The sequence below is a fragment of the Tenrec ecaudatus genome, chromosome 1 (assembly GCF_050624435.1).
Source record: "Tenrec ecaudatus isolate mTenEca1 chromosome 1, mTenEca1.hap1, whole genome shotgun sequence".
Taxonomy (NCBI): domain Eukaryota; kingdom Metazoa; phylum Chordata; class Mammalia; order Afrosoricida; family Tenrecidae; genus Tenrec; species Tenrec ecaudatus.
In genome coordinates, this window is record NC_134530.1 from 166,111,462 (window position 1) to 166,125,174 (window position 13,713).

The following is a 13,713-nucleotide window of genomic DNA, read 5'->3' on the forward strand; positions in this document are numbered from 1 at the left end:
ATTAGTAGAGGTGTTTTATTAGTAGTAGTTATGATCTCTAATTAGAGTGGCTTCCATTTATTTTCCCCCAAAATTAAAAAATAAAAGAACGTTAAAAATTTCTTGGAAGGGGCAGAGAATCGCATATTAGCTAAGCCCAGTAACACATGACTTTTGTAGAAGCACCTCATCGTCCTTCAGCACCCGTTCCCAAAGATTTCTGGCGTGGTTATCTCGCACATAAGCCCTGTGAACATTTCTTGAATACCTACTGTCTTCTAGCCATTGTGCTGGAGACACTGACCCTGCTTTCACAGTTTCAAATGACGTCAGGGATCAGATCCCACAGAAACGAGAAGTCCCTCCAGCCCCCTAACTCCTTCACATTGGAAGGATCACGTGCTATAATTTGGGTCCCTATTGCCCTCTTACCTTAACTACACTCGAAGACAAGGCGCTGCAGGGCCTCTTGATAGGTTGTAATGAGAATATAAATTCCCCTTCCACCAACTTTGCCCTCGGCTCCAACCACCTAGCTTTCTTCCCGCTCCTTAAACAACCTAAGTCCTTCCTATCTGTTGACCTTTCACTTGCTGCTCCTTTACCTGGGACACTCATTCTTCTGATTTCCCATCGGGTCTCTGTTCAAATGCCACCCTATCAAAGAGGTTTTCTTTAGGGAATTGTCTTACTGGCTTAATTGCTAGGCATTAGCTGATGCTCCAGTAGAACATGGGCCCAGGGACATTTGCTGTCACTTTACTCTATGTTAGGACCTAGACTAGTGCCCAGTTAATAATAGGTATTCAATAAATACTTATTGAATGAATAAATGTACAAATCCTACCGCTTTTTAAAATCATTTTATTGGGGGCTCGTACAACTCTTATCACAATCCACAATCACACATCCATGGTATCAAGCACATTTGTACATTTGTTGCCCTTATCCTTCTCAAAACATTTGCTTTCTACTTGAGCCCTTGGTATCAGCTCCTCATTTTCCCCCTCCCTCCCCGCTTCCCCCACCCAATCCCCAGCCCCAATTTACCTCTTTTGGGGGCATTCCAACCTATTCCAAGTACCAATAAATACACAAATCCACTCATCCTCTTCTGCCTTCTTAACTGGGAGCCCCTACACATTCTACATGCTTTAAAAAACAACAACTCCTCATTCATGTATATGAGCAGCTAACCCCCTACTTTTAGAAAGGATGAAGTCTCTGCTCTAAGGCTTTTTCTGTCGGCCAACTCAGCTGGGCGAGGCCTGCCCCTTTAATCTGGGCCCCACCTGCTCTGGTCAGACAGGTTTGGAGACACAAGTAAAGGGAGAGGAAGAGAGAGAAATACTTGTAGTCAGCAAGGAACTGGGCAGCTCCTTCTCAGACACCGCTGAGGAACCCTCCACCTGTCTCCTGATGGAAAGTAAGAGGAGGTCAGGGGTCCAAAGTGGGCAGAGGAGTTAGAGGGTCCTTGAGGACGAGGGGGCGTAAGGTGGAGTGTAAGGTGGAGAGCGGGGAGGAAGGCTGGAGAGGAAGCATGTGAAATAGCCCTGATTCGATCTGGAAATAGGGAATGCACAGATCCAGCCCTGTGGAGGTCCTGGAAGTGGGCAAATGAGGAGTCTGGGAACTGACCAAACACCCAGAAAGGAGCCACGGAGACCAGAGCGCCCTGGGACAGCTAGTTCTTTGGGGCAGGTTTTGTTAGCAAGTATTAACTTCCTACCCCTTCCGACTTTGAGACCCAAAGTCGCTGGTATCAACTGCCAGAATGGTTCCAAGTGGTGGACGGAGGGACAAAGGGACAGTGGAAGATGGGGTTGGGGGCAGCTTCTTTGGTCACAGGAAGGCTCTTACTGGGAAGGAAACCCTGGACAAAATCTAGATGCCTCTTCTTGCTCCCGTGCCTGGATTAGGGTGGCCAGGCGTTTGGGTGGAGGGGGGTAAAAGGAATAGACGGGCTGGCTGGGGCCACAGCTGCCAGGACCTGTGCCCCCTGACTCACCCGCCCGGCTGGTTGGCATTTGATGTCGAAAGAGCCTTCATTTGAACGGCCCACTTCCTTCCCACCTTCCTTTGTTTTAACCAGGTCTTCAAAACTGGTTCATTCTGAGCCTGCCCTTTGCTGAGAACCTGCATTTCCACCCGCAGAAAGATTGGAACTGAATCTCCATTTTAACAAGATTCTTAGAGATCCCTAGATCTAAGGTCCCAGAGGGGCTCAAGCCCAGGAGGGGCCTGCCCTGAAAAGTTCCAGTTCTGTCCTCAGGGCTAGGGGACAGGGGCTTCTGATGGAGCTTTCCTCTGCTCCCTCCAGGGTGACATAACCTCGCTGTAGAGCCCAGAGTGGAGACCTCAGGATGACAGAACCTGAGACCTTGACCCTGCTGGAAGTGAAGGGGTCAGAGACTCCAGAAAAGATCCCCCCTCAAGCCTGGGTACCAAATGGCCAGCAGTCGGAAGGAGAAGATGTGGCTGAGTCTCCGAGAGCTGAATCCCCCAGAATGGAGTCTTCCGTGGGGTCTCCCATGGCTGGAGAGGTGACCGAGGATGGTCTAGACAGTACCGTGAGCGAGGCTGCCACCCTGCCCTGGGGGACTGGCCCTCAGCCCAGTGCCCCGGTCCTGGACCCCCCAGGCTGGCGGGTCATTGAGCCAGAGGTCCTTGAATCAGAGCCACCCACCAAGTCAGAGGAACTCCCTGAAGATGACGCCAACCTGCTGCCGGAGAAGGCGGCCCGGGCCTTTGTGCCCATTGACCTCCAGTGCATTGAGCGGCGGCCGCAGGAGGACCTCATCGTCCGCTGCGAGACGGGCGAGGCCGAGCGCAGGGCCTTCCTGCCCACCCGGGCCACCGTCCCCGAGCCCCTGGAGCGCAAGTGGGCCGAGGCAGTGGCGAGGCCGCCTGGCCGGTCCTGTGGCGGCTGCGGGGACCGTGAGGGGCTCAGGGCCGTGGCCTCGGTAGGGGCTGCCCTCGTCCTCTTCCCCGGCCTGCTGTACGGGGCGTACGCCTTCCTGCCGTTCGATGCGCCCCGGCTGCCCACCATAAGCTCCCGCCTGGTCTACACGCTGCGCTGCGGGGTCTTTGCCACCTTCCCCATCGTGCTGGGTGAGCTCGCTCGGGGCCCCTTTACAAGAAAGGGGGGCGTCTGGGGAGGAGACCTCTCACCCACTCGGCTCCCTTAGGGATTCCCACGTGCTGCCCCTCTGGGCACAATTTCCCCACCTTCCTCCCCCGAGGCCGGCCCCTGTCCGCCCCTCCGCCGCCGCTGCAAACCCGGCCTCCAGTCTAGGGTGCAGCGCCCTCCTCTCGCCCTCTCTGACCCTCCTGTGGTTACCCCCACCCCCAGGCATCCTGGTCTACGGGCTCAGTCGGCTGTGTTTCTCTGCGCTCCGGCCCTTCTCGGAGCCGCGGCGGGAGGTGGAGATCCACCGGCGATACGTGGCCCAGTCGGTGCAGCTCTTCATCCTCTACTTCTTCAACCTGGCCGTGCTGGCCACCTACCTGCCCCAGGACACCCTCAAGCTGCTCCCCCTGCTCACTGGCCTCTTTGCCATCTCCAGGCGAGTTGGGACTGGGGGTGGAATCTGGCGGGGGAGGGGCGGGGGGGGAGTGGTGCTAGAGGGACCCTGGGGACCGGGGCTTTCTGGAGTCTCTTTATAAAAAACAAAACTAAAAACCAACCCCACCTCACTGCCTTCCAGGCAATTCTGACTCATAGTAGAAAAACCGCCCGTGTGGGTTCTCAAGGCTGGAAATCTCTATGGGAGCAGAAAGCCGCCTCTTTCCCTTGAAGGGCGGCCGCTGGTGGGTTTGAACCGCAGTCCACCCCGGTAGTCCACGAAGGCCCCCGGCTCCCGCTGGACTCCCATCAGCCCACACGTGCATCCTGGAGCCGTGAGGTCCGTCCACTTTCTCCCCTGCACCTTCCCTCCCCTGCACGCAGGTGATCCGCTCCAGGTCTTCCCCTGGGCAGGAGGCTTCTGGCAGCCTCTGAATCACCTAGGACATCTAGATCCAGACTTCCGCATCCTCTGGCTCACGCCCCACCCCCAGCACTCTGGTTAGGTGGCTGGGGTGGCCTTGGGTTGAACTAAGGTCCTCAGCTCTTTTTAAGGGCATCATTTTTTAGAAAGGAGCCCTGGTGGCACAGGGCTTCAGTGCTCAGCGGCTCGGTGAAAGGCGGAGGGGACACGCCCACCAGCTGTGCCCACCAGAAAATACCTGGTGATCCATCCGCTCCAGCAAAGCTTCCAGGCTGGGAAACCCGAGGGGGCGTTCTGCTGCGTCAAGCCAGCTCTCAGGGAGTCCAACGGGGACACTTGTTCAAAAGCAGTCCCTGGGTCTTGACCACGAACGCAAAGGTGGGCAGTTTGGGCCTCCCCAGTTGGCACCACAAAAGAAAGACCTGCTTCCCTAAAGATTACAGCCAAGAACCCCCACCCCCAGCGCTGCCGCTCAATTCTACTTTGTAACACAGGGGCTGGCCATCAGTTGGCAATGATTCCATGCATTGTTAGAATGTTTTTCTTTCTGTTGGGCTAAAATCTGTGTCTCTGATCCTAACTTCTGGAATCGCCTCAGGCAAATACAGATATTTGACCAAAGTTCTCTAGTCTCCCTGAGGCTCAACATCCCGTTACCCTGTCTCTTTACTTTGCTCACTGCCCATGTGCCTTCTCTCAGCAAGAAATTCTCCTGCTTGTCAGTGGGGACCCTGTAAGGGTACTGTCCTTCTGTGTGCCACCCCGTGCCCACATTAGCCTGGATGGTGGCCTCGTTGCTTCCTTTCACGCAGAGCCTGAGGGATTCCCTGGTGTGAACCTGGCTGGCACCTTTGGATTTCTGAGCCCAAAGACAGGGCTTTCCATTCTTCCTTCCTATGTACATTTCCTGTGACTGCGGTTGATACAGGCTCCCTGGGAATGCTAGCTGCTAGAATATCCCTCTTTATGAGTGGAAACGGGCTTGTCAGTTTGCACTGTAGTTTAGTAGCTGGTTGTCCCATCAGCCGCTTCACCATCATAAAAGTTTGTGTTTTCTCTCAGTAGATGCTTCCTAAAATAAAGATCTTCCTGCTCAGGTCACTCAGCTCCCCACCTCCCTCTGGAGGAGCACTGGTCTTGGGTAGAAGTTGGCTTAAGTCAGTAGTTCTCAACCTGCCTAATGCCGCGACCCTTTCATACAGTTCCTCATGTTGTGGTGACCCCAACCACATTATTTTCGTTGCTTCTTTATAACTGTCATTTTGCTACTGTTATGAATCAGGCGACCCCTGTGAAAGACGTTCTACCTCCAAAGGGGTCACGACCCATAGGTTGAGAACTGCTTAAGTAGCGAGCAATTCCCTGGCCAGCCCTCGGGACCAGGACCCTTGGATCCCTTCCCTTCCTCTCCAGGACGCTTCCTTCTGCTTCATCATCTCTAAACACGAGTCGTGGTGAGGGTTAAATGAGCGACTTCCTGTGTAATGCTTGCAGCAGACAGTTGGCCAGGGTTTGATCAACATGGTTTCTCATTTTCATGCCAGGCTGCCGCCTCCTGGCACAGTCTAGAAACAGTGTTACTCCTCCCCCATCCCCCTTTCCCAGGGATAAAAGCAGAGACTAGTTCATCTGGTAATAAGTGGTCCATCCTTCATACGCCATCCTGAGAGGAGGCCGCCTCTTCCCAAGCCCCCTGAGGATGTGGATTTTATTTTTCCCAAAGGAGAAACTTAATGGCTGAAGACCTGTTCCTCTGGGCTGCAGGGCCCACAAGCTGGCATCCCATCTTCTCCCTTTACGGAGTGAACAAGGCAAAGGCTGGGGTGGGTTCAAATCACAGTCTCGCTATTTGGTAGATGTATGACTTTGAACCGGTCTTCCTTAACTCCCATGGAACCTTTGTTTCTTCATGGGCAAAAGAGGAAATAGAATGAAATGCGCTGACGATGGACAAGAATGAGGAAGTATTTCTACACTGATCTCCAAGATAATATTAAGTGCTAGAAAAATCAACAACTCGCAGACCTGTCTATACGGCATGCTGCCGGGCTTCAGAAACAGGAGACGTGGTTTTGTTTGCATGTGCGTTCAGCGTCCTTTGAAACCATCATATGGGATGCCAGGGGCAGAGACTAGGGTGGCTGGGGGTCACCAAAGGTGGGCACTTTTTCATCTTTGCATTGTGAGCTGCGTGAATGCATAGGGCCTGACCGATTATTTTAAATTAAAATCTGAAAAACAAATAAGCAAATTCAAAACTATTGCCATCAAGGAGATGTCGACTTATAGCGACCCCACAGGGCCAAGGAGAACTGCCCCCGTGGGTTTCTGAGACTGAAACTCTTTATGGGAGAGAAAGCCCATCTTTTTCCCCGAGGAGCAGCTGGTGGTTTAGAACCTTGGGATTGGGATTAGTTGCCCCGTGTAACCCAGGGTGCCACCAGGGCTCCCTGAAAGAGGGAGATAAATATAGCCACTTTGTAGAGATGGGAAGAAATCTAAATTAAACAATCAAACCTCAAGGTCACTGTTTCAAAGGAGGAAGATGGAGCTGTTTGCTCCTGTAGAAATTGGAGTTTGGGACATTTCAAGTATGTCCAGAGGAATGCCATCAGCCTGAATCAACTGGGTGGCAGAGAAATTTAAGGAATTAGCACAAGTCCTGGCACACTGATCTGTCCTAGGAACATCAGCCTAACCCACCAGCTGCTTCCTTCACGAGCTGTTCTCTTGGCACCCTGGGATGGGGCAGGATTGTTGAGATGCATAGGCTAGCTGGAACCTTCTTTGCCTTCCCAGGCTGATCTACTGGCTGACCTTTGCCGTGGGCCGATCTTTCCGAGGCTTTGGCTACGGCCTCACGTTCCTGCCGCTGCTGGCCATGCTCCTGTGGAACCTCTACTACATGTTTGTGGTGGAGCCGGAGCGCATGCTCACTGCAGTGGAGAGCAGCCTGGACTACCCGGAACACGCCCGCTCCGCCTCTGACTACAGGCCCCGCCCCTGGGGCTGAGTCGCTCCGCCCTCTGGGCCTGGGACACTTCTCTGAGCAAGTCTGTGGCGCCTAGACTTGGCCTTTGAAGGATGAGCCCTGGAAGTACAGTCAATCAGAACCCATCCCCTGCTCTTCCTCTTCCTCGGACTTTCACCATGGAAGATATGGGCAGTTACGCAGAAGGGATTTAGTTTTCTTACAGGGAAAGAGGTGGTGTCCCTTAAGGATGAAGGAGAGACGCATCCTGCCTTCCTGAGCAGCCTCCACCATCTAGGTCATCCTATACCCGCTCATGCCAGACTCTGCCCCACTTCCTGGGCTCCACAGGCAAACTCCTTGCCCCTGGCCATGCGGCCTGTCAAAGCAGAAGGCCTCAAAGACCGGAAATGCTTCCTGTGCCCCAAGGACAGAGGCTTGATAGGACTTTGGTGAAAACCTTCCCTGGAGGGTGCTGCATTTCAGACCTCTGTGATTGGCCCTCAGGGGTCCTTAGCTTCAACCAGTGCCACCCAACTGCCCCAACCCAAGACACTGCCTCTTCCCTTTGAGCCCGTGACCTCCCACCTCTGGTCGTGCCCCTTGAATGGGCCAGAAGTCCTGCCGCATCACAACACGCTAAATCTGTGCGCCCGTGTACACGATGGCCAGACAGCACTGTGGCTGAGGTCATAACCATGTGTGAGTGTGTGCGTGCGGGGGGGGGGGGGGAACGACAATAAATGACCACCACAGTCTTTCCTGGCTCTTGATGTTTGTCTCCCAGCTCCACCATCAGGAGGGTGGACATGGGGGGAGGCTGGAGCTGGTGAGGAAAGAGAGCTTTGAGCAGGAACGTGTGTCCCCACTCACCCCTCAGCACCTCTGTCCCCAGAAACAGCCCCATCAGTCCAATAACACTCATATGCAGAGCTCCACTCATTCGTCATCTATTTCACCACCTCCAGGGCAGCCAATAGCCAGGCAGAGGCCTCTCATTTAGGCCTGTAAGAAGTCCCATCCAAGGAGTGGCGGGGGGGGGGGGGGTACGGTGGAGAGTAACACCAAGGGGACCCTCCCTTTAATGGAAACCTCCTGGGCCTCTTCTCCAGAGGGTCAGGAAAGTGCCTCGCTGGAGGGTTGAAGCTGGGTTTGAGGTTTTCCAGAAAAGCAAGGGTCCAGGTTGGAACATCAACCCCTCAACCTTCACAGGTGTGAGGCGCGGTGAGACAGGTCCAGTGCAGTTCTTCCCTTTAGAGAGGGTGCTCAATTAAGGGGCTGGTACTCTGAGTGTCGCGTGGGGCGCAGCAGCAGAATCAGACCGCCCCCTAGCAGCAGGAGCCCTGGAGTACCCAAGGCCACCGCCATGATGCCCAGGACCAGTGGGGACAAGGCATCTACTGGAGGGGAACCCACACCTAGAAGCATCGACCTAGAAAAAGTGGGGTGAAAAAGAGAAGTTAGGCAGGCCTGGGGATGCTGCTCTATCCTGCACATCAAGCCCCCAAACCCTCAGCCTGTGGGGGGGGAGTGTAAGCCCATTAATTAAAGATATACGTCACAGGAAGGGGTTGCACTACAGGTTATACAGCCATGAGAGGGGGGACAATCTAGGGATATACACGCAATAGAAAGAGGAGGGATTGGGGGTATACGTGTGACAAGAAGGGCGGATCCTAGATTCAGGATGGCAGCCTAACTTTGGATGTCACTGAGCAGGTTTGACCTGTTTCCTGGATCTCCATAGAAACCATTATCAGTAGGGTGTAAACCCCACCTACAGGGACAGTAGCAAGCCTTTAGGGAGAAGTAGCCCATTGTCCTTAACAGCAGGGAGTGGGCCCTTTTGTGGTGGGACCAGACAGTAGTGGGCATAGTGGGCAACTCACTGACTTCAGGGAGGATGTCTCTAAGCATCTGACCTCCCACCATATGCTGGCAAATAGCCTCTAAAGCTTGGCATGTCTTTGGGGGAGACAAAGCTGGGGAAGTCTCTTTATGATCCACATAAGCCCAGGCCCTGGAAGTCTCCTTATGATCCCATATCTGCCCAGGCCCTGGTTCTCACCAGCTGAGGTAGAGGTGGTCCCAGTAGCCAGGGCCTGTGGGAGCCCCGAACGTCAGATTGAAGGCACAGAAGGTCTGGGGTCCAAAGAAGGCCCGGACGATGGGTGACTGGGGCAGGGGGTATGTCAAGGTGAGGTGAAGTGGGGATGCTTGGCAGGGCAGGGCTGATTCTCGGCTGCCCTGCTTCTGGGAGAAAGCCACAGGTCGCCACTGCAGGAAGCCCGAGGGGCGGGAGCCCCACAACAGCTGCTCCAACTGGGAAGGAAGATAAAATCATAAGATAGAGCAGTCTTCCTGTCCCCGACCCTCTCCCACCAGCCTTGTGACGAGCAGTGTGCTCAGGGAAGTGGGAACCCAAGTCCGAGGCCCGGCTCTAGAACTATCAGGCTGTGTGCCAGGGTCTCAGGCTCTCTCATCTGTCCAAAGTGGGTGTTGGACTGGATGGGTAGGGGGTCCTTGTCTCATTCGGACAACCTGTAAGGCTGTACCCAGTTCCTTCCCACTAAGCCCCTACAGACCCCACCTTCCGGAGCACAAGTCACACAGCACTGCCTTCTGGCTGTCTCCTCCACCAGGAGTGGTCACGCCGGCCCAGGACTTGGTGGAACCAGAGAGTGCTGCTGCAGTCCTCATGGGGTCCTGCCTACATTCCCACCCCTCGCATCTCCCCTGGAGGCCTGACCTGGAAGACAGCAGGAGCATATTCGTCATCAATGGACTGCTGCTCCTGCAGGGAGGGACAGCTCAGGCCCTGACTCAGGGTGGCCACCTCCAGCCCAAACAGGGAGCGGTTTCCCCGCGGAGAGACCCCAACCAAGGCCACCTCCAGCTGGCTGGTGTTTGCTGTATGCAGGAGGCGAGGGGGCTGGCTCGGCCGGCCAGATCCAGAGAAAGCCTGGACCTAGAGAGAGAGGGGGCCCGGGAGGGCAGGGAAGCAGATGGGTGTCTGTGCTTGAGGCCACACCCATGCTGACCCTATTCCTCACCAACTCGTCTCCCCTCCTCATTCCCACATCCTTACCCGGAAGGCCAGGCTGCCATTGGCAAAGGCTTTGGCAGGGTCGTCTCTGGGGTGGCCTCGGAATGTGGCGCTCAGGGTGGCAGGGTCCAAAGAGCCGTTGATGCTGTCCCAGGAGAACTCGGCCAAAGAGTAAGGGGCATATGGCTTTCCTGGGAGCTCTGCTGGTCCCTTGGACACGTTGGTGCTGTCAAACTCAAGCAGCTGGAGGGCAGGGGTGGGACAGGACAGGACTGGGCTTGCCTCTGTCGGGTTTCTCCTGGATCATACCTCCCTGGTGGCACCTCCCCATTATCTCCCCACCCCCGCCTCAGTTCAGTTACCACATCTAATAAAGATGAACCTTCTCCTGTGCAGCCTCCTCCCCCCCACCCTCACCCACCCACCCCCAACTCCTCCTTGGCTCCTCACCCTCGTAAAGACAAGGGCAGAAGAAAATTGGATGCTGTCCTTGGGAACAACCATCAGACCCCCCTCCGTGGGCTCAGGGGAGAGCAGGATGCTCCAGTTGACACTCAGGGAGCTGTGGGGGGTGTTGGTGGCCACCAGCAGCACTGCTGGGGGCCCTAAGCTGCTCCACACAGAGTGCAGGGTGGAGTTGGTGCCCACAGCCCGGATATGAAGCAAGTTCTTGGGGGACCCGGGCCAGCCGGGGATGACCTCCAGAGACACCTGGAAGAGCAAGGCGAATGAGAAGGGAGGGCCAAGGGAACAAGATCAGGGCGGGCAGGAGGGAAGGGCTAAGCATACAGCTTGGGGAATGCTGGGGAAGGGGTAGGATCGTGGGGACCTAAATCAAGAGGCATGCTGTGGGGATTAAGGGAATCCTGGGGAATGGAGAGGTGGGCATGGAGGAGATGGCCATCTGGACCAGATGGCGTTCCAGCCTGTGCCTGGCTACCTCCCCTGGCCGCCTTCTCTTTGCCCCACATACCAGCCAGCCCACTTAAGGTAGCGTTTCCTGCAAGCTCCGTGGCTCTTAATAGGGAGCCCTCACCTGGCGGGTCTCCTCCCCCAGCAGGCCAAGCGCAGCTGCAGACAGGAGGAGGCTCACGAAGAGCATGGGGCTAGGGGTACAGCGCCCCCAACCCCAGCCGGGCTCCCTAGAGCCGCGCATGCGGTCCGACTTCCGAAGAGGCCCCGGAAAGTCAGGTGATTCACATTCAGCTGATCCCTTTAATGGGCGGAGTCGCCACACCAGCTCTTAAAGAGACCGCCTCCCGCAAGTCAGACGTAATACCTTCCTGCAAGCCAGACAGTTCCCGTCAGACGTGGACATGAAAGGGTTCAAGATCCAAATGGGGTGCCGATCAAAGTCCGTGGGAGAAACTGCACCCGAGAGTTCTTTGTTCGTCTGACATTCCTTTGAACTTTCACATCGGCAGGTTTTTGCGTGGAAGGGTTAACAATTTCATTGTGGGGATAGGCTCAGAAAGCCAGATCTTGTGAGAGAGTTAAGGGATCCTAGCTGGTTGAGGAATGCACTTTCTTGTTGTCCTTCTCCCTCCCCCCCCCCCCCCCCGTCTTTTTTCTTCTGGTTTAAATGAAAAAATTTGACTTAATAATACCCACTGCTGTCAAGTCCCTGTGGACGCCCTAGGAAGGGACCTTATATGGGGTTCTTGAGGCTCTATACATCGTTAGGGGTGCAGCCTCATTTTTCTCCCAATAATAGACATACAGAACATAATCCGCTAGGTATCAATCAGCAGTACCCAAACCAACAACCGGACTCCTTCAGTGGTAGTTGGGGGTGGGGAATCTCTTTCTGATGTATCCTTTCAAATATATTGTCTGCACCATCAAGAATAGGTACTGTATTTAAGTACTGGGCAGCGATAACACCTGAATTGTTTCACTGAAGAGATTGAGTGCCTAATTGTCCACACTAATGCAGGGGTATTGTGGGGATCTATCTAACAGAACCTTGCTGTTTCCACTACTTCCCTGCTGCACTTCATGTAGTTGCAAGCAAATCCACATAGGGCCAGACCAAAGGGCCCCGGGCAGGAAGTTTACACACTGCTTTCCATGCCCACCTCTCCTAGCACCTGCCAGCACCTGCCAGGTTGAATTAGGTTGGCACTCTAAAAAGGCAAGCATCTCGATTTACAGGGCATTCGCTTTTGTGAGCCTGGGAGCTATTCATATTTTTTCCCTCAAAGTCCTTAATTCACCTTGTTGCAAACAAAGCCCCCCCATTTGCTTTTTGCCACGCAGATATTTGAATGGAGTTACGTTTCCCGGTTGGCTATACATTTTTAAATCCTTCCTCTTCCACCGCTTGTTTTTTTAGTTGAAAATGTCTAGCTGCTCGGAACGCAGTTGTCGTTTTTCTCTAGCCCAGTGGTTCTCAACCTTCATAATGCCGAGACCCTTTCACACAGCTTGTGTTGTGGTGACCCCCCAACCAGCACATCATTTTCGTTCCTGTTTCATAATTTTGCTGCTGTGATGAATCGGGCGGGGCGACCCCCGTGTTGAGAACCACTGCGTCTAGTGGCTACAGTGGGGCTCTCAGTTCCATTTCTTAGAAAAAACAGTATTTGTATCTTCCGAATAATCAACTCTAAAGAATGATATAAATAAAAACAAGAACCTTGCCTGAGTAGAGGGTTTATGGCTCATCAGAAAGTCAAGTCTTTCCATCCAGATTTTTTTTTGGCTTTGTGGGGTAAAAAAAGGATTCAACTAAATCTAGTACTTGACAATGGAAAAGACCATCATCAACACAAATCCAGGTGGCAGTTTGTGTTCTTGAGTTGTCTAGTGCTCAGGGTTCGAATAAAACAAGAAGTTACTTTAACACAAAGTTAAATTGGGGCGTCAAGAAGGGAGGGGCTTTGAAAGCCTGAAGGATACAGATGAACAGGCCATTGGATTATGGGTCCACAAGAGGCAGTACAGGTTACCGCTCGTCACCTTTGTTGTGGACATTTATTGTAGGTCCCCTTCCAGTGGATACATTGTCTGCGCATGCTCGCCAGACCCTCCATCTCACAGCACTCTCCCCACTTCCCCCCGGGCTCCCCTTGCTTCTCTGGGGCTCAGCTCTCTTGCCCTCCTGCCTCCCGCTGCCCTTCTGGTCTGGCCTCCGAGGCTGGAGGCTGCTGTTCCTCTCAGGGTGCTTACGTGGGAGCCACTTGGGCGGTGGAGCCCGTCGCCTAGCGGCTCTGGTGAAGATGGAGCTTCCATCAAGAGCACGGCCGTGGAGACCCTCAGAGCTGGCCTCGAAGGTGGTGGTTGTAGTTTGAGCAGTGAAAGCTGCAGGCGGTAACGAGACTGGTCGTGGAGCAGAGCACACAGGGTCTCAAGCAGCCCTCACGAGCCCTTTCCTCACTTCAAGTTGTCAGTACAGCACAGACTGCTGTGAATTCTGGGCTTGCCACAGACAAGTCACTTTATAGTGCAAATTCTTCACTGTAGATTAAGGGGATATTATCTACCTTAAAAGGTTGTGAGACTTAAATAAGTTAATAGAGGGATTTTAACATCTGCTAGGCATTGTGTTTTAGTTATTATTTTCTATCTAGCAGTTCAACTTAGAACCTAAGCCCTAGTTCAGGGAGGAGATAAACAGGGCTGAATGTGTGACTCAGAAAAGACAAAGAGGTGGGTGGAATGCCCAGAAGTCAAGAGGAAGAACAATGAAGAAATCAAAGTCACATCCCTCACCAGCCTCTAGCACT

At 53.9% G+C, this 13,713-nt stretch overlaps 2 protein-coding genes across 3 annotated transcripts; one reads left to right on the forward strand and one right to left on the reverse strand.

Annotated features, from left to right (window-relative positions):
• The first annotated feature begins 2,147 nt into the window (after positions 1-2,147).
• On the forward strand, positions 2,148-7,640 carry TMEM79 (transmembrane protein 79). Its single transcript, XM_075563329.1, has 3 exons — positions 2,148-3,090; positions 3,332-3,545; positions 6,768-7,640. Exons 1-3 carry the CDS (start codon positions 2,343-2,345, stop codon positions 6,979-6,981), a joined length of 1,176 nt encoding a protein of 391 aa, XP_075419444.1. The 5' UTR covers positions 2,148-2,342; the 3' UTR covers positions 6,982-7,640.
• A 227-nt stretch (positions 7,641-7,867) lies between these two features.
• GLMP (glycosylated lysosomal membrane protein) lies at positions 7,868-11,212 on the reverse strand. 2 transcript variants are annotated; one of them, XM_075563303.1, is made up of 6 exons: positions 11,022-11,204; positions 10,436-10,696; positions 10,028-10,228; positions 9,689-9,907; positions 9,008-9,261; positions 7,868-8,371 (listed from the first exon to the last, which is right to left on the reverse strand). In XM_075563303.1, the coding sequence occupies exons 1-6, from the start codon at positions 11,139-11,141 to the stop codon at positions 8,206-8,208; spliced, it is 1,221 nt and encodes a 406-aa protein (XP_075419418.1). In that variant the 5' UTR covers positions 11,142-11,204; the 3' UTR covers positions 7,868-8,205. The 2 variants fall into 2 exon arrangements, with proteins under 2 accessions (XP_075419418.1, XP_075419429.1); XM_075563314.1 differs by lacking the exon at positions 9,008-9,261 and having other exon boundaries at positions 11,022-11,212.
• Positions 11,213-13,713: the final 2,501 nt, after the last annotated feature.